At 64.0% G+C, this 23,560-nt stretch overlaps 3 protein-coding genes across 5 annotated transcripts; all 3 read right to left on the bottom strand.

Moving 5' to 3' along the window:
• Positions 1–3,101: 3,101 nt before the first annotated feature.
• FAM50A (family with sequence similarity 50 member A) lies at positions 3,102–8,659 on the bottom strand. Of its 3 annotated transcripts, XM_047765061.1 has the most exons (13): positions 8,424–8,659; positions 7,129–7,213; positions 6,932–7,031; positions 6,623–6,768; positions 5,106–5,182; positions 4,937–5,003; positions 4,770–4,831; positions 4,545–4,621; positions 4,177–4,231; positions 3,959–4,007; positions 3,794–3,864; positions 3,581–3,691; positions 3,102–3,488 (listed from the first exon to the last, which is right to left on the bottom strand). In XM_047765061.1, exons 1-13 carry the CDS (start codon positions 8,532–8,534, stop codon positions 3,480–3,482), a joined length of 1,020 nt encoding a protein of 339 aa, XP_047621017.1. In that variant the 5' UTR covers positions 8,535–8,659; the 3' UTR covers positions 3,102–3,479. The 3 variants fall into 3 exon arrangements, with proteins under 3 accessions (XP_047621017.1, XP_047621015.1, XP_047621016.1); XM_047765059.1 differs by having other exon boundaries at positions 4,555–4,831; positions 8,424–8,625; XM_047765060.1 differs by lacking the exon at positions 8,424–8,659 and adding an exon at positions 7,316–8,353 and having other exon boundaries at positions 4,555–4,831.
• A 721-nt stretch (positions 8,660–9,380) lies between these two features.
• GDI1 (GDP dissociation inhibitor 1) lies at positions 9,381–15,174 on the bottom strand. Its single transcript, XM_047765062.1, has 11 exons — positions 15,021–15,174; positions 13,721–13,828; positions 13,486–13,585; positions 13,203–13,337; positions 12,583–12,781; positions 12,182–12,313; positions 11,545–11,644; positions 11,074–11,245; positions 10,663–10,807; positions 10,518–10,572; positions 9,381–10,413 (listed from the first exon to the last, which is right to left on the bottom strand). The coding sequence occupies exons 1-11, from the start codon at positions 15,063–15,065 to the stop codon at positions 10,261–10,263; spliced, it is 1,344 nt and encodes a 447-aa protein (XP_047621018.1). The 5' UTR covers positions 15,066–15,174; the 3' UTR covers positions 9,381–10,260.
• A 662-nt stretch (positions 15,175–15,836) lies between these two features.
• ATP6AP1 (ATPase H+ transporting accessory protein 1) lies at positions 15,837–23,342 on the bottom strand. Its single transcript, XM_047765042.1, has 10 exons — positions 23,146–23,342; positions 22,775–22,901; positions 20,192–20,266; positions 19,724–19,917; positions 19,280–19,320; positions 18,203–18,288; positions 17,657–17,895; positions 17,174–17,221; positions 16,854–17,085; positions 15,837–16,672 (listed from the first exon to the last, which is right to left on the bottom strand). The coding sequence occupies exons 1-10, from the start codon at positions 23,301–23,303 to the stop codon at positions 16,463–16,465; spliced, it is 1,410 nt and encodes a 469-aa protein (XP_047620998.1). The 5' UTR covers positions 23,304–23,342; the 3' UTR covers positions 15,837–16,462.
• Positions 23,343–23,560: the final 218 nt, after the last annotated feature.

Raw genomic sequence — 23,560 nt, 5'->3', positions numbered from 1 at the left:
TAACCCACTGAGCAAGGGCAGGGACCGAACCCGCAACCTCATGGTTCCTAGTCGGATTCGTTAACCACTGCGCCACGACGGGAACTCCACCAATAACAATAGCTTTTAAAGAGAAAAATTTATATTTTTGATGAAGTCTAATCAGTTTTTTCCTTTCGTGATTACTTTTTGCATCCTGTCCAAGGAAACAGTCCAGACCAAGGTCATTAAGATTTCCTCCCGGAGTTCCCGTCGTGGCGCAGTGGTTAACGAATCCGACTAGGAACCATGAGGTGGCGGGTTCAGTCCCTGCCCTTGCTCAGTGGGTTCGGGATCCAGCGTTGCCGTGAGCTGTGGTGTGGGTTGCAGACGCGGCTCGGATCCCGCGTTGCTGTGGCTCTGGCGTAGGCCGGTGGCTACAGCTCCGATGGGACCCCTAGCCTGGGAACCTCCAAATGCCACGGAAGCGGCCCAAGAAATAGCAAAAAAAAGACCCCCCCCCCAAAAAAAAAAGATTTCCTCCCATGTTTTCATACTATTTGGGGGGGGGGCTGCACCCACGGCATACACAAATTCAAGGCTAGGGATCGAACCTGGGCCACAGCAGCATCCTGAGCCCCAGCAAAGGCTATGCCAGGTCCTTAACCCGCTGATCTGAGCCACAGAGAACTCCCTCACATCGTTGGGTTTTTTTGTTTTTGTCTTTTTCTAGGACCGCACCCTCGGCACATGGAGGTTCCTAGGCTAGGGGTCCAATCGGAGCTGTAGCTGCTGGCCTACACCACAGCCACGGCATGTGGGATCCAAGCCACACCTGCTACCTAAACCACAGCTCACGGCAACACCAGATCCTTAACCCACTGAGAGAGGTCAGGGATCAAGCCTGCGTCCTCATGGATCCTAGTTGGATTTGTTACTGCTGAGCCATGATGGGAACTCCCCTCACATGTTTTATTCAGATTTTCTTTTTTTGTTTTAGCTTTTACTTTCAGTCCTACAATCCTTATCAAGTTCATTTTTCTGTATGATCTAAATAATGTGTCTAAGTTTCCTGCCTGCAGCTGTTGTAACGAAGTTCCACCAACCGAAAGGCTAAAAACCATAGATGTCTCTTTTCTCCTGTTCTGGAGACCCCGTCTCCAAATCGGATCCCGTTCACAGGTACTGGGGGGGTCAGGACTCCAATATAGCTTTCTAGGGACACAATTCAACCCCAAACATCAGGGTTAAAGTTTATTCCATCCACACAGACACACGACTGCTCTAGCACCATTTCTTTTCTTTTTGTCTTTTTCGGGCCATACCCACGGCATCGGGAGGTTCCCAGGCTAGGGGTCCCATCGGAGCTGCAGCCGCCGGCCTGCACCACAGCCACAGCCACACGTGATCCTTAACCCACTGAGCAAGGCCAGGGATCGAACCCGCATCGTCATGGATACCAGTCGGGTGGGTTAACTGCTGAGCCACAAAGGGAACTCCCATTTTTCGAATGGTTAATGGTTATTTTTGTCATGTGACTTTTTCATCCGTTGAAAGAAATGAAAAAATGAAAAACAAAATCCCACCTGAGAGAGCACATGCTCCATCTCAGCTTGCATACGTCCCCACAAGGGGTGACAGTGCCCTGCGGGCAAACCTCAGGGGAGCTGAGACTCTTGCACCTGCTGGTGGCGCTGCACTGCCACCAGGGGGAGGCTCCGCTGCAGGAAATTCAGACCAGCGGAGGGGCCTCCGCGTTAGGGGCACAGGGAGGACTGGGGCGCGAGGGCCGGGTGGGAGGTGAGGCAGCGCCACGCCCACCCTTTGGTGCCGAGCTGTGAGTCAGGTGCACAGCTGGCCTGTGCAGAAGGGTTCAAGGTCAAGGAGAAAAGACCAGCACGCAGGCCCCCGCTCATCACCCAGGCACCACCTCCCCGACCTTCCCCCGCCTTGCCCCCTCCCTCCTTCCCATTCCAGCCTGGTTCACCTCCAGCCAGCCCACCAGGGGCTGCACACCTGCTGTTCTCACAGCCTAGCCCCCGCCTGGCGTCCACTGGCCCAGAAACATCAGTGACCACTTCCCGACCTCGGTGACCTTGGGTAGCTCCAATGTGCTTCTGCAGCCACCCAACCTCTCCTCTGAACTCTGGCCTGTGCTGGCCTCCAGGCACGAGGCAGGACGCCCGAGACGGCCCCGCACGGGCAGCCAGGCAGAGCATCTGCCAAATGCTTGCCCACCGCCGCCCTTTCTCAGGAAAAGGCGGAGGACCCCCCGCCCTCCACGTGCCACCACAAGAAAGTGGGTCTCCGCCTCGTTTCCTCCCAGCCCGACCTCCCAAAGACGCAGGGCTGCTTCTGAAAGTCAGGTTCTTCCCCGCCAAGACCCAAGACTGTGCTTCAAGGTGGCTTCTCGAAGAGGGCAAGAGGGGACTGGCGCAGGCCACAAGACCCCCTCTCCAGGGTTCCCAGAACCACACAAAAGGCCCCATTGACTTCCTCAGAGTTGTGTCCCGCATCCGGGACCTGGGGGCAGGCCCTGCCCTGCCCCAGGCGCTCTGGCCTACTCGCCCTCCTCCAGGTGACCCCGGATGGCTCTGTCCCAGACACAGGCTGAGGAAGCCCGAGTGACAGCTCCTCGCTGCCAGGTGGGCCTCCCCAGGACTCAGGACCCTGCCCATAGAGAAAGAGGGCACGAAGCAAAGCCCGCCACCATCAGATCTGCTCCCTGCCAGCCAGGGGCTATCCCCTGCCCCCACACGGGGTTTCAGGCAAGGCAAAGAAGGGCAGGAGCGGGGAGTGGTCAGCTCGCCAGCCTCAGCGCCCTGGAGCCAGGCCTGCCGGCCCCAGCTGACCCGAGGCGGCCCGGTCACCGTGCGGTGGGGGAGCAGGGAGTACCGGGCACTGGTGGGGAGAGATGCTGTGGCAGGGACAGAGGGTGGCCAGGAGCCTCAGGACAGCTGTGTCCCCTATGGAGCAGCAGCTGGGAGACACAAAAGGAGCCCAAGGGCCTGGGAGGGCCCATCGCGAAGAACCACGAGGTTGCGTAGGTGCCCTGGTGGGCTGCAGGGCGGCTGGACCTGCCCAACCTCCTCCCCACAGACCCCCATCCGACACACACGTTCTCAGGACACAACGCGCAGAGATGTGGTGTGATTCTGTTTACGTGAAACTTCCAGAACAGGTCAATCCACACACACAGAAAGGAGAGTGGGCTGGGGAAGAGGCGGCCGATGGACACGGCGGCTGCTCTGGGGACCCCTCACGACAGTGAGCGTGCAGAGGGCCCGGACTCCACCCCTTCCCGGCGGTCAGAGGGTCAAGGTTACGTTAGGTGAATTTCAGCTCAGTAAGAAGGGGTAAGATAAAAATCTTGGACCAAAACACGCCACGGGTGCCCCGACTCTCGACGCAGGTGCTTCTTTATCGCGGAAGAAAAAGGCGGTAAATGACAGCGCCGGGCGGCGGGCGACCAGCCCCGTCACGTCTCGGGAGCGGGGAGCTGGCGGAGCTGAGGACCCGGATCATCGGATCTGGGGGAGCGAGGGGACAGAGGGGGACAGGCGAGCTGAGCCGCGTCCCCGCAGGGCGGCATGCCCGCCCCGGGCCCGCGGGGCCGCCCTACCGTGTATTTGTCCCACTTCTTCTCGGGGTCGTAGGGCTCCCAGCGGCTGGCGGGGAAGATGTGCTTGTTCTTCTCGTACCAGCTGCGCAGCACCACCTTGCCCGCGTGCGACTGGCGATGACAAGGGCCAGGCCCTGCGGCTCAGGGCCCCGCGCCCGCACCCGCCTCCCCGCCGGCCCAGGGCGCCGCCAGCACCGCCAGCGCGAGCGCTACCTCGTCCTTCTCCACGGTGGCGTCGCTGAGCAGCCGCACGTCGTCATGCACGTCGAAATTGAAGAGGGGCCCTGCGGGGGTGGGGGGGGAGAGGGCCGCGCTCTCAGCCGCTGCGGCCGCCGGCGGGGCGGGCAGGGGGCGGCCGGACGGGGCGGGCGCACTCACCGCTCTTGCCTCGCGCCTTGGTGACGATGAAGTCGTAGAAGCTGTGGTGCTAGGGGCCGAGGGCGGGAGAGCGAGGGCTGGGGACCCGGCTCCCCTCCCGCCGAGCCGGGCCAAAGACCCAGAGAGAAGCCCCCAGGCCCGTCCAAGGCCCCCCCCCCCGCCCCCACTGCCCCCTGCCCAGGGCTGCGGGGGCGGGGGGGGTGGCGGAGGGCACTCACGTGGGGGATGATCAGGTCCTCCTTGATGTACATGAGCTGCTCCACCCCCGCAGACCTGAGGAAGAGGCGGGGGGCTGGAGAAGGACGGGGAGCAGCCAGCCGAGGACACCGGCCGCCGGAGACGCGGGGCCGGCCTGCGAGGCACGGCGAGCCGCAGGCGGGTGCTCGGAGCCGCGCGCGCCCCGGGCCGAGGCACGGAAGGCGCGGGACCTCCTCGGCAGCGCAGGGCCCGGCGCGCCGGGAGCAGCAGCTACCACGGGCCACCGCCCGGGGTCTTGGGCACCGCGGCTGAGACTGTGGACTCCGGTGCCGGGCTCGCGGGCCCCGCGTGCCGGGACACGCACACACACCCGCCCGCACGCCCCCACCTGAGCTCACTGAAGTCCTTGCGCAGGATCTCGAGCGCCTTCTGCAGGAACTGCTGCATCGTGTTGCCCTTTTTCATCTGCACCGGTGGCCAGCAAGAGGCGTGCAGGAGACCGACCGAGGAGTTGAGAAGGGGAGACGGGCCACCGGAAAGCTCGTTCCCACCGAATCCGAAACCGGCGGGGCCCGGGGGCTAGGGGAGCAGGGCGCAGGCCCCCACCGCCTACCTTGACCGTGCGCCGGTGCCCGGAGCCGTCCCAGTAACTGAAGGTGATTTCAATCTCCTCACCTGCGAATCAGAGGGGGCCGCCCCTTGGCCTCCAGGTCCAGCCACCCCCCTCCCCCCGCCCTGCCGCCACCCGAGGCTCAGGCATCCCGCCCCAGGAGTGCTCACTCTTGATCTTCTCCTGCTTGGCTTCCCACTCCTGGCGCAGCTCTTCCCGCAGCCGATTCTCCTCCTCCTGGAAGAGGAAGCCGCAAGGGAGGTGGTGCAGGGCACCCACTAGGGGCCCCACTCCCTAAAACCAAGGCCTCTGCCAGGGCGGGGGGCCAGGCCCCTTTACCTCCCGGTCGCGGTCCGGCAAGAAGCTCGTGTCCACGTCTGGGTTCTTCCCCAGCTTCCTCTTCTTCGTGGTGACCTCTGCAGCCAAAGGGAAGCCAAGAGTCAGCTGCACGACAGGCCCCGCCCCTGGCGTATCCCGGACCTTGGGCACCAAGCTCTCAGCTCCAACGCAACCTCCCTCCCTCGAGGCTTCCAGGACCACCCCGCCCGGGATGCGGGGCCCTTTCTCGGAGGAGCCCTTGCCAAGGGGCCTTTGCCTGGGTCTCCACGACCAGCAGCCGAACCGGAGACCAGGTACCTCATGCCTGCCCTGTCAGCTGTGACCTGGAGTGCCTCAGGGGACTTAAGGCCTCAGTGCCAGGGCTGAGGGACCAAAAGATCCTTTGCACGGGGGTGGCAGGGCATCAGCTGAGGAGTGGAGGGCGGGCCCCCAAAGGAAGTGACAGCCCTCTCTCTGGCAGGTGAGGAAACGGAAGCCCCCACGTCCCACGGCTACCGCTGCTGGAGCCGGCGGGGAGGACGGAGGGGTGCCCCGCTCGGGCTCACCACCTTGGAGTCTGCACGCTCACGAAGAAACAACAGCAAAGGGCCACCCGTTCTGACCTCACAGATCCCTGAGCGGGTCTCAGAGGCCCAGGGGGTCCCCGGAGCCCTGTTTGGGAATGGACCTAGAAGGCGTGCCCACACTCCTGGGCAGGGGCTCCAAAGCCTGGAGAACGTAGACAATTCCACACCAGGCACCGATGGCTGAGCCCCCGAAACAAAACCTCCAGGAGGAGGAAGCGGCCACCAAGGCCCAGTGACACAGAGAAAGGCTCAAAGCCTCTGTCAGACTGGGCGGTCCAATCGGTGCCCCGAGCCTCACAGGCATGTAGCTCACGCCAGAGGCCACCAAGCGGCCAAAGGGAACACTTTGGGTACCAAGTGGCACCGAACCCTTATGCGACCAAACACCACTGGCACCACCCTGGGGGTCTCCCACGGCGGCTGCCTGGGTCTCCCCACATGCTTCCCTGGCCATCACGCTTTCCAGACCGGGCCAGGCCCGCAGCCACACCCTCTGCAGGCCTCAAGTGTGTCCCCTTCTGCCTGGCCCTCCTGCGCTTCTGGGCACTCATGTCTTCACTCGGCAAGACCTGCACTGTCCGATCAGTAGCCACTTCCTATCTGTGATTGTGCCAATTTACACTGAAATCAATCAAACCAAATCCGCACTTTCTGGCACCCTCCTCACGGAAGGTTCCCCTGGCCGGCCTGGCCTAGACCATTTTCCCTTCGCCTCAGCCCACCCTCCAAGGCACACATAAAGAGCAGCCGCTGGAACCTTCCGGATTGGGCACCCTCTCCACTGTGACAGCCTCTAGCTCCGAAGGCCCCAGGCCCGACGCACTCCGCCACTGGCAGCAAGCCTACCTGGCCTGGCACAGGGAGCACGTGGCTCTCCCTCTCCCAAGCCAGCCTGGGAGGCTCAGGCCCCCAAAGGCAGGGCTCCTCCCCCTCCCCCAAGCCGTCCGTCACCTTCCCTTTCCAGCTCCTCCTCCTCCACAGCCACGGCTTCCTCCTCCTCGCCCGCCTCCTCTTCTTCCTCCAGGGTGAAGGACAGGCTGGAGATCTTGCGCTTGGCCTCCTTCTTGCGCTCCTTCTCTCGCAGCTTCTCCAGCTTCCTGCCGGGGCACCAGTGGGCGTCAGGCAGGCCCCACTGCCCGAGGCCCCTTCCCTGAGCCAGAGCCCTGATCCTGAAACGGGGTCCCCCCCCCCCCCTTCGACGTGCACGAGCAGCCTGACCCGCCCCCAAGCACGAGCGACATCTCCAGGGAAGGGACCCACAGCTGCAGCTCCTTCGACTGCTCCTTCTTGGCCAGTTGCTTCTCCCGCTCCTTCACCAGTGCCTCCTGCTTGGCCTTCATGTCATTCAGGGTCACGAGACCTGTGCGACGAGGAGACGTCAGGGAAGAGCCGGTCACCCAGAGCCAGCCCCGCAGCCGAGTCTGGGCTGGCAGAGGGAGGCACAGGTGCTTGCTCACCCACGGTGCTGGACTTGAGCTCTGCCTCCACAGCATCGTAGTGCGCAGAGAACTTCTTGTCAATGTTGGATTTCATTATGTTCTCCTGTCCGGAGGCAGAGCAGGGGTGAGGGCCACCCGCCACCGCACCGGGGACTTGGGGACCTGGGGACCTGGGCTCTAGTCCCGGATGTGTCCATAAACGCACCATGGTGCGACTGTGGGAAAGACGTATCCCCTTGCCCGCGAGAAGGTTCCACAGGGCTGTGAGAGGCTCTTCCAGTGGCAAGGGAGCCAAATGGGGTCGTTCCCCTGCTCCCTCCGCGAGGCTCCCGCCCCTCCTGCTGGGAACCAGAGCTCACTCCGTGGCCTGAGGCCACCTGTCCTGCCTGCCTTGGGTGGTTTTCACACCCAGCCTTTTGGGGCCGAAGCTCTAGAGACCCGAGCCAAGGAGTGAAAGGAGGGAATGGAGAGTGGCTGAGGGCCTAGTCCCTCACTGAGCGACGCTGCTCCCTCCCGGCCCCAAATGCGGCCAACGGGCTTCCCAGGAAGCCTCTTTGCTCCAGCACAGCCCAAGCCCACTTGGTTACCCTATAGGTCCCCCAGAGAAGGTGGCCACCAGAAAAGGTACCTTTGGCAGGCCCACGTCTGTAATCAGACAAAAGGGCTTGGGGCACGAGTGTAAAACAGAAGCAGAGCCGGGCCTCAGCGTGCAGCCACTTCCTCGGCCTGGCTTCCGCAGTATCTAAGGTAGGAGCCTGCTCTCCCCTTACGCCCTGAGTCCCTGCTCTTGGGCCGAGTCTCCCCCAAAGGCCTAAGCAGCAAGGGCTCCTTCCTCCCTGACAGGCCACCTCCGTGGCCACTCATTGAAGCCCTTAGTGAACCACCAGCACCCCAGACCCTCGTGCCTGGCTTTTGTCCTGTGAAAATGGCCGGTGGCTTGGCTGGGGCCCGCCTTGCTCGATATCCACTGGATCTGGACAGAAGCCTGACTCCCAGGGCTGAGGGGCCAGAGACGGGAAGCCCTGTGCCCTCGAGGATCGCCCCAAGGCCAAAAATGGAACCACTGAGAGTGGCTCCCTCCTGCTGGAGGCTTGTCACAACCTAGCTCGTCCCAGCCTTCTGGGCCCATTTTACAGATGAGCAGACTGCCGCCAGCTCACTTCTGCCCCTTGCCGGAGATCAGCGGGCAAGGGGCCCACCCCAGCTCGCCGCCCGCGTTCCGCTCCCGCCACCCGGGGCGCTCGGGGCCCGGGAAGCGGGGGTGGCGGGCTGCGCGCATGCTCCGAAGCGCCCCAGCCCGGCTCGGCCCGCACCTCCGCGATCCTCTGCTTCATCTGCTCCATCTGCTCGCGCTGTTTCTCTCGCTTTTTCATCAGGTGCATGGCGCGGCCCGCCTCGCTCGCGGCACCCTTGTATTGAGCCATGGCAGCGGCGACAACGACAGCGGCCTGGCCGAGTCTCACGGGCTGAGGCGGCTGAGGCGGAGGCGGCGGCGGCGGCGGCGGCGGCGGCGGCGGCGGCGGAGGCGGTGCTAGGGGCGGCAGTGCAGTCAGCTGACGCCGGCGCCGCGCCGTGACGTCACCACCAAGAAGCGCGCGGCCCCGCCCCGCGCCACGCCAGCCGCCCCGCCCTGCCGACGGCCCCGCCCCGCCGGCCTTCGAGGGCGGGGGCCGGCCCTCGGCCTCTGGTTCCCTCTGAGTTCCCCCAACAATAAGCCCTGGCCTGAGGCTGGGTCCCCATTTCTACTTCCTCCTCCTGATCCTAAGCCTGGGCCCTCGGGCCCTCGACTTCCTCCATGCGGATCCCAGCCTAAGCGCAGATCCCAGTGCCCTTGCTGCCCCCGGGGGCCTGAAGCTGCCCTGGTTCCTCTGGCTTCCTTGACTTTGACAGCTCTCCCAAGACTGGCTCCCAACCATGAGGTTCGGCCTGAGCCCCCTCTGCTTCCACGACTTCCACTCCCACCCTAGCCCAGGCCAGCTTCTCTCCCCCAAGCTTCCAGGTTGCCCTCACAATAAACCCCACAAGGGTTGGCGGCCTGGTGTCACAGCACTAACGCACTGGGTGGCCTCGGGCAGGGTGAGGTGACTTGTTTCCACCCTACAGGCCCTTTCAGTTCAGGAGCTCTGTAATTCCCTGATGAAGAAAGGCACCTTTTACAGCCACCAGGAGCAGAGCTAAGCCACAGACTTTGCGAAGAGAGCATGACAACCGCAGGAGCCGAGGCCCCACCCCCATCCGCAGCTTTGAGGAAATAAAACTAAAGATCTGGGTCGAGGTTTCAACACAGTTTTATTGGGAGGTTTTGTTTTCTGTGAAATACACTAGAGGCTGGGGAAGGGGACACATTCACTTTGCAAGATAAGGGTTTCCCACCACTAAGGGAAGGGGACAGGGCGGGCGGGCACGCGGGGTTATGGATCCATTTTCCCACCTCCTTCTGCTTTGCTCCCATTTCTTTTCTCTCTCAGCAAGTACCAGTGGACACAAAGACAAGAAAGAAAAACATGACCAACCTCCAACGGGGCCACACCCAAGCCCTCTCCCTTCCCAGGCTGCACCAGAGCCACCAAGGTCAGGAGAGCCAGGCTAGGGTAGCTGCTCCACAGCCCCAGGCCACACAAGTCTGTGGGGCAGGGGCACGGCTCACCCTTCTCAGACAGGGTGGGCCGAAGTTAATAAATTAGAATAAATTACGCGGGTGGGGTAGGGAGAGGAATGCAACTTTGTGCTGGGAGGGCCCCTTCTCTCCAACACGCGAGAGCTGTGGGGGGAGGCGGGGGGCATCTCCAAAGGCCACTACAAACGGGGGTTAAGAGCGGTGGGGGCAGAAGTCAGCTTTTCCTCCACGTCCTTCCCAAACAGAGCAGAAGAATGAGGGGCGGGGGGAGAAACGCACACAAGGAGAGGACCCTCTTTCCCCAGGATAAGGAAGGGCCAAGAAAGAGGATACTAACCCACCCCCCATCTCCCAACCGTCACTAAGGTTAAGGATTTGGTCAGTGAATCAATGAGGTGGGTGACAGGAGTGTGGTGGGGTAAGCAAAGGATGCTGGAAACAGGGGTGCCCAGCCCGCCCTTCTCCCCAGCCCTCGAGGAGAACAGACTTGGGCCGGGGGAGAGGGCACCGGGGGCTGGGGCCGGGGTCGGCAATCACTGGTCAGCTTCTCCGAAGACATCGTTCTGTTTGCGCTTCATGTTCTCGAAGTCGAAAGCGGAGCCCACCATGCGCTTGTAGATGTCTTTGATGTCGTTACAGGTGGTCTCGAAGTGTGTGGTGGCATCGTAAGAGCAGGAGCAGAACACCTGGGAACAGCCAGAGCCCGGGGCCCCGGGTGAGCCGGGCAGGGCCCCCCCCCCGGGGGGGGGGGGCGGGCAGGAGCCAGGGCGGGGACAGGCTACGTGCTCACCTGGCTCTCAGAACCATCATCGACGGGCTCATACAAGTCACTGATGGCCACGAACCTGCGGCCAGAGAGAGGTGATGAGACAGGTCTCACCACCAGCCTCGGCCTCCAGCTCCCTGGCCCCCGTCCTCCCGCCCCCGGCCCTCACTTCTGGTCAATGGGCTCCAGCAGCTCCAGGGCCGGCTCGACCTCCTTTTCGGGCTCCGCGGTCTCCACGGTGGTGCTGGCGATGGCGATGTACTTGCCCTGTGCGGCCACGTTGTGCGCGTAGGAGATCATGCACACGTAGATGTCTGCCCGCGGGAAGGGAGCCCTCAACACGCTCGCTCGGCGCCTGAGGGGTGGGCTCGACTCCAGCCCGCCTGCCCCTCCCCAGGCCTGCAGAGAGGGCGGCAGCCGGGCTTCCCACAGAGGGGAAGCGTCCGAGCCATCCAATCCCCGGGGGCCGCAGGTCCCGGGGACTGTGCCTGTGGGTCCCTGTCGCCGCGCCACGGCGGGATCAGGCGCAGCCGCCCGGAAGAGAACACCCTGGAGGAGAGCCCGTGGGCTGGGCGGCTACCTGACTTCCTGTTGACCTGGTTCTGGGGGATGATGATCTGGCAGGAGTTGGCGTCGTTCGTGTTCTTGATGGGGTGGCTGAGGATGCAGATGATACGGATGACCTGGCCAGCCTTCCGCACACGGTCTGGGACGTAGCTGGGGTCGCAGATCAGCTGCTTGCAGCGGGCCACCTGCGAAAGCACCACAAGGCCTTGTCCCTGTCTGGTCACGCCCCTGGGTGTCCGTGGCCCGGGGCCCAGAGGGAGAGCTGGCAGCAGTGGCTGGCAGGACCCCCCCTCCCCCGCCGCCGCCACCCCGGAGTTGAGCACACTGCCTCTCCCGGAGCACACAGCCTCCTCCTGCGCCGGAGGCCCCTGGAGCTGAGCGGCAGCTGACCCGCAGACCGGGGTCACTGGGAAGAGCCCTCTAAGGAGCCGCCGCCAAGAACCCCCGCCCAGGCCGTCGTGCCCGGAGCCCCGGGAAGGCTCACCTCTCCCTCGGACTTCACGCCCACCACCTTGCCGTTCTCCATGATGATGTCGTCCACGGGCTTGTTCAGCATGTACGTGCCCCCATAGATGGCACTCAGTCTGCGGTGCAGAGGGAAGAGCTCGGGTGAGGGCGCCTCCCGGAAGAAGCGGCCACCGCCTGCACTGGGGAGCGGAGGAGGGCTGCGCCAGGCAGCCGGAGCCCGGGAGACCCGGCGGGTCTTCCCAGCTCTGTCACCGCCGCCAGCTCAGGACTGAGTTCGGAATGCTCCTTCCTCTCCGGAGCTGACCCCCGGGATACTGTACCAAGGGCCAGTGCGGGGGTGGCATGAGGACACAGCTCCCCAGGGAAACGTTCTGGGGAACAGAACGAAGGGCTCTGGAGGATTGGACTTGAGGTTTCAAGGCCCCGACCCAGTCCCAGTGCTGCCTGACTCAGGCCGGGAGCCAGGCAAACCCCCTTTTAGTTCACCTCTGCCCTGCAACGCTGTACAGTGGCGCCACCACCCAAGGGTGGCGTGACGGGGAGGAGGACCGCCGTGGGAGAGCCCAGATGCTACGGCGAGGCCCACAGGGGCCGCTCCCATCTGTGCCCTTAGTCTTCTTGGAACCGCCAACTGAAAGCTGCCAAGCCCTCACCTCGCAAAGCCTTGGGGCAGCTCGCCAAGGCCGTAGAGTGGGTACAGATAGGGGCTCTTGCCATAGCGGGCCAGGGACTCGCTGTACAGCTTGATGCGGTTGATGGTCTCAAGACAGGGCTGGTCCAGGTAGCTGGGGAGACGGGATCAGAGGAGACTCCGACAACAGAACTCCCGAGGCAGCCCCACCCAGGCACCAGGCCAGCCTTCCCGCCACCCTCAACTACCCAGGAAAGACTATGGGTCCAATGCGGGGAAGGGACAGAAGGTGACAGATGATGAGAGAGCGTGCAGCTGAGGACGAGAGGTATGCAGGGCGGGCCGAGGGAGCAGCAGGCAGGAGTGGGGAGGGCAGGGTGCAGGCCGGACGAGGGGCGCCCGGCCATGCCAGCTTCCCCTCACTCATCAGTGCGGTAGAGCGCCAGGGCGTGGCCAGTGAAGTCGATGACATCCTGGCCCAAGTCGAACTTCCGGTAGACGTCCCGCATGCTGGTGCTCTGGGGGTCGACGCCCTCGAAGGTCTTGGGGTCGTTCTCATCGAAGTTTGCCACAAACACCAGGAACTTGCGGAAGCGCCGCTTCTCAAACATGCCCATCAGATCTGCGCAGGCAACGTGACAAGAGTCCTCGCACCGGAAAACGTGAACCTCCGCGCCCTGCCAGGCGGCCTGAGAACGCGGGCACCCTTGTTCCCAGCCAAGTCCTCCTGCTGCCCACCGTGTGACCTGAGCTGAACCCCTCTGCGTCTTGCCCTCGGTCTCCCCATCCGTTCGAAGAGCGAGCTGGGCTGCATGGGCTCTGAGGGCCCTCCCGGCTCGGACACTTGGCGACGTGATGCCAACTAGGGAGAGCCCCTGGCAAAGGCTGACATCTTGCAAGGACGCCACCGCCCCTCTGCATGTGGGCCTCCCTCCTGGCAAGCAGCGGGAGGGAGAAGGAAGACAGAGCGAGGGGCACCCTGCTCTGTCCGGCTGCCGCCCCCCGCCCCCGGTGATTCTTTGGCTCAGGGGACCCACACTCACTGGAAGCCAGAGCTTCAGTCTCGGTGGACGGCACCTTGTAGATCTTGCCCCCCTTGTAGACAAAGCTGCCCTCCACCACCTTGAAGTCCAGATAGCGCGTCACCTCCGTGTACAGCAGCATCTTCACCAGCTGCCCTGCAGCGGGGGCAGGGAAGGCGACAGTCAGCGCGGCGCCCTGCAGAAGCTCTAGCTGGTCTGGCGCCCGTCTCGGGAGTCTGACCCCCTGCCAGTTGTCCCCATAGGCCCCCCCCCCCCGCCATAATACCTCCTTTGTCTCCCTCACCATTGGCCATGAGGAATTTGGGGATCAAGTCAACATTCCAGTCTCGGCCACGGCCCATGGCCTCGGGAGGCCCCTCCAGCAACTGAAAGCGCTTATAGAGCTGCAAGCACGAGAGGGAAAGAGAAGCACCTCAAGGACCACCCCCTCCCGCTCCTGCCCAGAAAACCCGGGGCGCGGCTTCGGGCCCCCACGCGAGCGGCTCATGAGGGATGGGCCTGGGCCCCGGGCAGCCTACCTCCTCCAGGGGTGTGATGGAGGAGCTCTCGCCGCCATAGTAGGGGTTCCGGTCCATGTGCAGCACCTTCTTGCCGTTCACGGACATGATCCCCGACAGGATGCATTCCTGAGCAAGGAGCAACGTCCACTGTCCTCCCACCTCCCCGTCGCCCAAACAGCCCTGACGCGTTCTCCACCCCAAAGCCGAGACGGCAAAGCGAGGACCCTGCCCCCGACGGACAGCGCCTTCCATCCCTGGCTGGTCACCTGGCATGAAAATGAAGGGGGGGGGGCACTTCATTTGACCGTGGCTTCCTCTCATAACCTTGCTGGGCAAAAAGGTGAACAAGGAGGAGAGCATCCTACAGACATGCGCACGGTCTTCCAGCCACCGAGACACCAAGGAAATCGTCTCTTTACGGAGAGCCCCACAGACAACGCAGGTAAACCACAACCAGCCACAGTGAAGACCTAACTGGACAGCAAAGGGGACCCAAAAGGGAAGCAAAAAAAGGCTTGGCGTGATCCCCAAGTCACAGGCCCCACCCCAGGCCGCTCTCTCCTCCAAGGGCAGCAGCCCCTGACCCGGAGCCTTCCCAGCCACAGGAGGGGCTTCTGCGCGGCCTGAGGGGGATGCGTCTCCCAGGGCAGCGGTCCAACGGGGTTTGGGGGGAGGGTAAACACCCTCACCACTCACTGTCACCAGCCCAAGGACAAAGGCTGCAAATACTACGCAGCCTGAGGTCTCCCTGGGAAACCAGGGTGGGGTATCGGGAATGTGTTCACTGCCCCCTCTGCTGCTCTTTCTGGAATATTCCTTGGCTGCCCCAACCCCGTTAGAACCCTAGGAGTCGGGATGAGGGCCCACCCCGGCGAGCCCCCCCACCCCCGCACCGGAGGCCCTTGTACTACCACCTCCCCACCAGAATTAGCGCAAGATGGGAGGTGATGCTGGGCTGGCCATGGGTGGGGGCCGGGTGGGCGGGGTCAGGGAGCGACCGGAGCCATTGGGCCGAGTGGGGGTGCGTTTTCCAGCCCTGCAGGCTGGGATAGGGAGGACGGGAGGAGCCGGGGGTCATGGGCCCAGGGAGTCGGTGTGTGTGGGTGGGGGTGATCGGAAGAGGGGCTGCTTCTTGGAGATGGACCGTGGCAGTGGGCAGAGGCAAGGTCGCGGGGGGATGGGCACGGGGCTGTCTTTTCGGGGACGCGAACGCCGAGGGCGGCAGCCCCGCGACGGTTACGGAGGATGGGGCCGGGGGCTGCAGCATCCCGAGGAGGAGAGGGGATGCAGAGCCCGGCGCGTCGGAGGCCGCACTTACGGTGAGGCCGGTCCCCAACACGATCACATCGTATTCCTCGTCCATGGTCAGGCCTCGGTGCCAGCGCCTGTCGGCTCCTCCTCCTGCTTCACCACAGCCGCCGCCGCCGCCGCCGCCGCCGCCGCCGCTGCCGCCGCCACCGCCGCACTGGACCAAAGATGGCGGCGCTCCGGCCTCCGCCTGACCCCTCCGCCGCGTCAAAGAGTCCCGGCTCCTCCCCGCCCCCGCCGCGCCGACTGGGGCCACCCCCTCCCCGGGGCGCTTCCCGGGAGGGTTGCTGCAGCCCAGTGCCCAGCACCAGCGCGGCTCTGCAGGCGGCGCCGCTCGCCAAAGGCCTGGAGAAAAGCTCGGCGGGGCGGGGCGGAGCGGGCGGGGCAGCCCGGCAGCCGGTGCTGAGGCCCGCGAGGGATCCGTGCGCGGGAGCCGCGCGCGCCCCGCCCCCCGGGAGGCTCGGCGCGGCCCCGCGCGCTGGGGGCGCGCCGCTGCGGCAGCCCGCGGCGGCCCACGAGGAACGCAGGGGCGGCCGTTGTCGCGACCGTCGCCCCCAGGCGCTGACCGCCCCCGCGCGGCACCCACCTCCCTCGCCCAGCCGGGAGGGGCTCAGCTTGCCGACGCCCCTCCCGGCCTCCCCTGGCTCCCAGAAAGGCAGCCGGTAGGACCGAGGCGCGAGAGGCCTTCCCACCTCCTCCTCCTCCTCCTCCTCCTCCTCCTCCTCGGTCGGGCGGGGCTCCAGCTCCTGCCACCCCGCTCCTCCTGCAGCCCCAGCCAAGCGCATCCCTGGTGCCCAGCGCCGAAATGAGTGACAAGAGGCCCAAGCATGGCGACCCGTCTTTATTTTATTAGGAAGGAAACCACGAACAAACCTGGCAGGAACACGCCAGAAACCCAGTGATCACACCCACCCAGCCCACCTGCCAATGGAGGTCCCTTCCCTCTCAGGCCAAAGACACAAACCCCAGTGTACTGCTTGTTGCTAGCACAACATCACCACAAACAATGACTCCAGCCAAGCAGGACAGACAGTAAACTACTTCCACAGCCCCCAAACTCGGGGAACTTCCAGCTCCTGGCTGCTGCAGGGAGCCCCCCAGAGTCTGGGGAGGGAGCACTAGCTACACAAAAGCACTATAAACAGCAAGGGGCCAAGGTGGAGACGTGAGAATAAATAAGGAGAAAGAGGGAAGAGGAGGGGGCCTAGAACTCACGGCCCCATCCCTCGCAATGACCAAACCAACCCTGGGAGATTCACCTACTGTCTACGCAGAATATATACACCTTATTGGTACAGAGGGGGAGTGGGCGGCCCAGGGAAGACCCTCAGCAGGCTGAACATGGAGCCGACAGGCTCCGGGGAGCCGGGGACTCATGCTACGTAAGGAAGAGGGGGAGCCCTCCTGTCCAGCATGCCCCAAGCGGGAGCTCGACACTCCCCAGGTGCAGGGTCACACGATCTGGGTCAGAGCGATGGTGGGGCCCTTGTGGTCATCAAAGCGGTCCATGGTCTTGAGGCCGAGGATCATGTGCAGACCGTAGGTGAAGATGAAGAGCATGAAGAGCGAGGTGAGCAGCCCCATCCAGATGCCCGGGGAGAAGAAGCCGGCGCAGTCACTGGCGTAGGAGAACCGCTCACCCGTCACGTTGAAGGCCTGGATCTGGGGGACAGAGCGGCCCCGCGCAGGGAGGCCCAGTGAGGGCTGGGTTCCCGACTTAGCAGGCAGTCCACGTCTCCTCATGGGATGGGAGCACCCAGGGGACGGGACTCAGTGACACTGCCCCCGCCCGAACCCAAACCCAAAGGACACAGGGGCCGGCCCAGTCCCTCCCGCTTCCTACCTGGAAGTCCTGGAAAGTCAGCTGCCAGAGAGAGGGCTGTGTGCTGGGCACGAGCAGGTCGCCGTTCTTGTTATGACTGTTGACGTACTCGCAGTGGAAGGAGTAGATGCTGGGCCCCGTGACCTGGGAGGCATTGAAGGAGGCGACGGAGCCGTTGCTGTGGATTTCCAGGCGCTCCAGGGTAAACCAGTGCCGAGCAGACACCTGGTAGAAGCGGTTGGCCAGAATGAACCTGGAAGAGGCCATGGAAGGGGGCGGTGTCAGGCAGCTGGAGAAGCCAGAGCCACACCAGCCCGCCCACACCTGCCTGCTGGACTTACTTGAATGTCACCATGGTACCGAAGAGCTGATCGTAGGTCAGCGCCAGCCTGCAGGGTCAGAGGAAGAGGTGAGTCTTCAGGCTCTGGGAACAGGTGCCTGAGCTGCACCGGATCCCCACAGCCACCCGAGAGGCAGCACCCCCACTTGACAGATAGGAAAACAGAGGCCCCATCACACTCTAGGTGCTCCCCCTCCAGCTGAGGGCTCCTGCCTCTGGTTCCCGAGCCCACTGCCCCTCCTTTCAGCTCCTCCTTGGGGTTGCTGAGGCCGCTCGACGGGGAGGCAGCAGGTTCCCAGGTGACTATGAAGTGTTACCAACCAAGGGCCCGGCCGGAGCGAGGACTAGAAGGCACGAGGAGGCAGCACTCTAAGCAACCCCCCGCTGCAGGGACCCCCACCAGCACCCCCAATACCACCTGCAGCCTCAAGTGAAGAGCCCCCCAACACCCCCCCCCCGGCAGAGACACGGACTTGACCCCTACCAGGCAACAGAGTCATTCCAGAAGGAGCCGGTGAGGTTGAGATCCTGGACCCCAAAGGTGAGGGAGGTCAGGTCCTCCCAGCGGCCCCCGTATGCCACCGAGAAGTTCTGCGCCCAGAACAGGATCCGGGGGGCAGTGTCGTTGTAACTCACAGGCGGGTGGATCGCAGCCGACGCCGACGGTCTCTGCAGCAACTGGCGACCTGGCCCCCCAGCCACCATGGCTACATCACGGGCCACCTGCAGAAACAGCCCACAGGCCTTCCTGCAACAGCCCTGGGAGCAGGCCTGCCCTGGCTCCCCCACCGGGCGCTCTCTCCACGCCCTCAGGCCCCACGGGTCGTGCTCACACCCGAAGGAAGCGGGCCCCGCTGGCCCCTAAGCCGCCCTGGCATTTCCAGTCTCTGTAACTGGAAACACCCGGACTTAGGCTGCCAGGGAGCAGGCTCACCCCCGGCCCCTGCTCACCACATCTGCCCCAGGAGCCGACCCCGCCCAAGCCCCTGACCACCCCCACCCGCCCCCGAAGCCGGTCAAGGGCACGTACCCTCGAAGGGCGGACGGCGGTGAGGGCTGCCGTGTACGGGACCTCTTCGGACTTGAGTGTGCTCAGCACCTGCCCAATGACCTCATCTGAGGAGCAACGGGGAGAACAGAGAACCAGATCACAGGCGGTACTCAGGGCCAGGCTCCGCACTGCCCGTCAGAAACCAGCTCTTGCACTGCAGAGCCCGGCGGAGGCAAGGCTGGCTGTGCCCATCCCCGCACGTGGACGCCTCCTCCTTTTTGTTTGTTTTTTGGGTTTTTGTTTGTTTTTTTTTGTCTTGTCTTTTTAGGGCCGCACTCGAGGCATACGGAAGTTCCCAGGCTAGGGGTCCAATCGGAGCTACAGCTGCCAGCCTACACCAGAGCCACAGCCACGCGGGATCCGAGCCGCGTCTGCGACCTACACCCCAGCTCACGGCAACGCCGGATCCTTAACCCACTGAGCGAGGCCGGGGATGGAACCTACATCCTCACGGATCCTAGTCGGATTTGTTTCCACTGCGCCACAACAGGAACTCCCTGGACGCCTCCTCTTGATGGGGCTCAGTGGGGTCACCTTGTTGAGGTGGGGACCCCCACCCCCAGCAACGGACATGTCCTCTGCAGTGGGACCGAGACGCCTGCAGAGCCAGCTCCCATCAGCCTTTGCAGTGGTTTCCATTCCCAGCAACCCCTTCTCATCAGCCCGCCAGCCCCAGCCTCCGACGACGCCCTCGGTCACCAAGCCCTCGGGGCGGGGGGCGCGGAGGAGCGACGGTCCTTTACAGCAAAAGCAAGACGAGTCCTTGGAGCTGGTCTCTGAAATGCTGCTGGTATGTTTAGCCCCAGACCCTACGATTCACGCTGCCTGAGTGGAAACTGGCTTCACGGGCTCCGCACAGAGGACCCCAGTCGGCCCGGCGCTTCTGCCAGGCTGGAGAGGGCTGGGGCCTAGGGCCCAACGTTTCCCTGCTGCCAGCTGCTCCCAGAAGCAGGGAGGGGGGTGCACCCCAGGAGTGAGAAGGGGCTGAGCGGCGAGGCCGGCGCCCTGTGCCCGAGGGCTGGGTGAGCACGATTCGCCCGCCCTGACCCCGCTCACCATTGGCTGTGAGGACTTCCTTCGGTGCCATCAGTCCCGAGCTGTGCAAGAGACAGAAGGTCAGAGCGGCCCCAATCCAAGCAGCTCTCCACCGCCCGGGCTGCCCCCGTCTGCCCAGCCAGGCCCCTGCCCTCGCCTGCAGACCCATCGCCCGGCACATGGGAGCTGGGGGCCCTGGGAGCTGGGCCCACTCCTCCCTCCGTACCTGTGCTCACCTCAGGGCCCCCGCCAGGCACCCCCGCCCCTTCTCGCCCAGCTTCAGGGTCCCAGCTGGGTGAGCTGGCTCCCCGCGGGCACGGCCCCGTCCGCCTTGTTTCTGGAAGCCCACGGGCCTGGCTCAGTGCTGGCCAGAGGCCCGCTCGGCTCTTGTGGCCATACGGGCTGCTCTTCTTGGCTGAGCTGTGCCTCCAGGGCCCAGAGCTGAGACCAGGGGCCCGGACAGACCTGGCTGTGTAGGGCAGGCGGATGAGCAGCAAGGCCGGGAGGCTGGCGTTGAGCTTCAGTTCGCGAAGGGTGGCCAGGTCCACGTGCAGGGGACTGGCCCCGAGCTTCTCCTGCAGGTAGGTGGTCAGAGTGCTCACCGCGTACCAGTCGACGGCGGGAAGGACCAGCGAGGAGGGGGCCAAGTCCAGGGCATTCTGGGGGCAGGGGAGAGGTGGGCAGCCGAGTCAGCAAGGGACCCGTGGACCTGGGCCAGCCCCCCAAACCTCTCTGGCAAGCCACCCCCACACCCCCGCAAGGGTGTCATTCCAGGTCACAAAGAAAGCACTCGACACCCCCGGCCCTGATACTGAGGCCTCTCGACCCCTAAAACCAGCACCTCTGGTCCCCGAGGGGACAGTTCTCATCGTCCCGGGGGCGGGGGGTGGGGTGGGACGGCCCCCAGGGCCTGCAGCTGGCGCGGACGCTCACCTCCAGGTTAGAAAAGGCGCTGTCCTGCTTGTTTCCAAACACGCCTCCGTAGGCTGTGAAGTCCTCGACGCTCAGCTGGTGGGGAAGGAGGGCGCGACCTCAGAGGGCGGCCCGGGGCCAGCGCCCTCCCTGGGCACTTGCAGGGCCAGCAGAAGCCCGGCTAGAGTCAGAGCGGCCTGGGGGCTGGGAAGGGCTCTTTCTCTCCTCTGGGCACCCTCTGGGCAGGGCGAGAAAGCCCGGAGGGCGGTCCCGGGGTTGAGAGGAAACCTGCGGGCAGCTGACGGGCAGCTGACTCGCGCTAACCTCGGGACGAAGAGTCAGCCGCCCGCCTGCAGAAGAGAGGAACTGGCCCGGCCAGAGGGAAGCTGTGCGGAGGGGGCTGCCCGCCCCCCGGGATGCGAGTCAGAGAAAAGGAGAACCTGCAGCCAGCTGCGCAGCTAGATCTGCCCGGGCCCGGTCTGGACAGGACCCTGGGAACTCCCCCTCCCGGCCGGGTGCGGTGGAAGGGGAGGGGGCGAGGATCTCAGCCACGCTGGAGAAGGGGAGGACGCCTGGCGAGCTCTCTGGACCACAGGAGCCTCGACGCCGCCATCCCTTTTCCTCTGCAACCTAGAGATGCCCTTCAGTCTGCCCCCCACCCCAACTGCCAGCTCCTGCGGGCTCTTCCCAGCTCGGCCCAGAGGCAATCTTAATCAGCTTCTCTAACCCCGTCCTGTTTAGTGTACACACTTGCCTGGCCTCCTCTCCCTTCTGGCAGGAATCCTGACCCTGCCTGGCTGGCTGGGCCCTCATTCTGAAAGCGCAGGAACCACCACTGTGTTCTCATGGCACACGCCCTGCTCGAAATCACCCAAGGCTTCCCGTCCTGTTTCCAACCGCAACTAGGAGTTCCCATCATGGCACAGCAGAAATGAATCCGACTAGGAACCATGAGGTTGCAGGTCCGATCCCTGGCCTCACTCAGTGGGTTAAGAATCTGGCGTTGCTGTGGGCTGTGGTGTAGGTCGCAGACATGGCTCGGATCCCGCGTTGCTGTGGCTCTGGAGCAGGCCAGTGGCTCCAGCTCCGATTCGACCTGGAGCCTGGGAACCTCCATATGCCGTGAGGGCTCTTCCCCCCCACCCCACCCCCCGTGGACCATCTCTGACCCCAGCCTCTCATTCACTAGATACACCCCAGCTATACCAGCTCTTCCACAGGCTCCTCAGGAGCGCTCCTTGCCTAGGGCCTTTGCACCTGCTGTGACCTCTGCCAGGAATGCCCTTCCCCCTACAGCCACACGGCTCCATCCACCCCTCCACTCAGGTCTCTGCTCAGATATCACCTCCTCGGGAAGCACCTGCCGGATCACCCTTCTCTTAAACGGCACTGCCAGCCACTCTGTCCCCTTAGCCTGCTTCCCTCTTCTCTAAGAATTGTTGCCCTGACATCCTATCATATACCAGCTTAGCGTTTACCTCCCGCCCTCACGAGAAGGTCAGCTTCTTCAGGGCAGAGGAGTGGATCATTCTGCTCAGTGCTATGTCCCCAGCGCTCAGGAGCTGGTACACAGCAGTCCGCGCTTGACAAATGAATGGGCGGATGAATACGCCATGAGACAGGGGCCACCCGCTAGATGTTTTACGTAGACTCTTCAGAACTGCTCCTCACAGCCCTGGTCTCTTCAATTTACAGAGGCAGAAACTGGCATCTGCGGAGCATTTGACACGTCCAAAGGCCAGTAAGTAGCAGGACTAGCACTGAGTTCCAGTCTGACTACATTATTCACTGCCTCCTGGAAGGCCAGCAGGCCAGCATGGCCCCTGCCACCTGCCCACAGAGCAACAGAGCCAGACCACAGGGGGATGAGCCATACAGGCCGCCAGTGAGGAAGAGACAAGCTAAGGCTTGATAACCTCCCAAACACCAACCCTACACTGCCCTGGAATCTTGGGATCTACACCCCTGCTCTGGAGGCAGAAAGACCCAGATGGGAAGGACAACAGTGTGCTGGGTATGAGCACAAACTGGGGGGTGGAGGGAGCGTCCCACAGGCTCGGCTGGAACCAGTTGTGGCTTCTGCACAAGCTGTGGCTCTTCGGCCGATGCCTCTACCTCGACAGGCCTTAATTTTCTGGCAGTAAAACCAAGTCAATGACATCAGCTTAGCACAGGGCAAACGAAGCCCTCAGCAGGGGAGCCTTCTTCTAGCATCTCTCCCTTAGAATGACAGCTCTGCCACCCATTAGCTGCGTGACCTTGGGCAAGTCACACACTATCCTTGGGCATCAGTCTTTGCATCTGTTAAAAGGGTTGATAATCCCTCCCACCTAGGGCAGATCAGACAAGGGTTCGCTACGCAGTAGGCATCTGGCCTCCCACCCTTTACTTTCCCCAGTCAAGTGGGTGCCATTTCAGGGCCCTCCCCGTTCCCACTGAGGGTTCTCCTGTAGGCCTTCCCAGCAGAGGAGCCACACCTCCCTACAGGTGGGACAAGGTCACTGAAGCTTCCCTTGGGGAATGGGCCTCGGTGCCCTGTGGGAGGGGGCTCGCCTGCCTCCTGAAGACCGAGAGAGACAGGGGTGGGGGCTGGGACAGGCGCACCTTGTCTTGCAGGAACAGCAGCACGTTGCGGGGGCCCAGCTCCAGGGCGGGGTCTAAGTAGGTAGACAGCTGCCTGTCGCTGGTGATATGGCCCTCGTGGGTGTTGGCTGCGGGAGCCCACAGGTTTCTGGCGGGGGACAGAAGAGGTGCTGTCAAGAGGGGGCGCACGGCTTGAGATCGGAAGCCCATGGGCTCCCAGCCTGATGCGTGGCTCACAGAGCTCTAATCCAGCTGGCTGGCTACGAGCCGCCGAGCAAGGTCCCCCCTCTGGGCCTCGGCGCGCCTCGCCAAGGGCAGCCCAGGAGTCCAGCGAGGGCACCTCCGCCGCCGCAGAGCGCGCAGCACAGCCCACCCCAGCCCGCCCCACTCACCGGTCACTCGACCACAGCACCAGCGGCACCTGCTGCTCCGCCGCCGACGCCGCCGACGCCGCCGCCACCGCCACCAGCGGCAGCCACGGCATCTGCCAGAGCGCCGGACCCCGCCGCGTCCCCGCCCGCACCCGAGCCGCCGCGGCCGCCGCCATCATAACCTCTCGGACTCCACTGCCTCGACCCACCGCTGCCACCGCAGATCAGGTGACCGTCGCCCCCGCCCGAGCTCCGCCTCGAGCCGCCATTGGCTCGGACGCGCTCCTGCGCTGCGGAGCTTCAAGTGACTGGAGGACGTGAGTGCCACTCACGGCCGCTCCTTTTCCCTGGTTGGCTGTACGTGCCTCCAGGAGCGCACGTTCCCAGTAGGGAAGGGGGCGGGGCCGAGCCCAGCTCGCTCCCCCCGCCCTCCCCC

This window comes from Phacochoerus africanus, chromosome X (assembly GCF_016906955.1).
Source record: "Phacochoerus africanus isolate WHEZ1 chromosome X, ROS_Pafr_v1, whole genome shotgun sequence".
In the NCBI taxonomy this organism is placed as follows: domain Eukaryota; kingdom Metazoa; phylum Chordata; class Mammalia; order Artiodactyla; family Suidae; genus Phacochoerus; species Phacochoerus africanus.
Note: the sequence above shows the minus strand (reverse complement) of the source record. Positions and strands in the feature narration are given on the sequence as shown.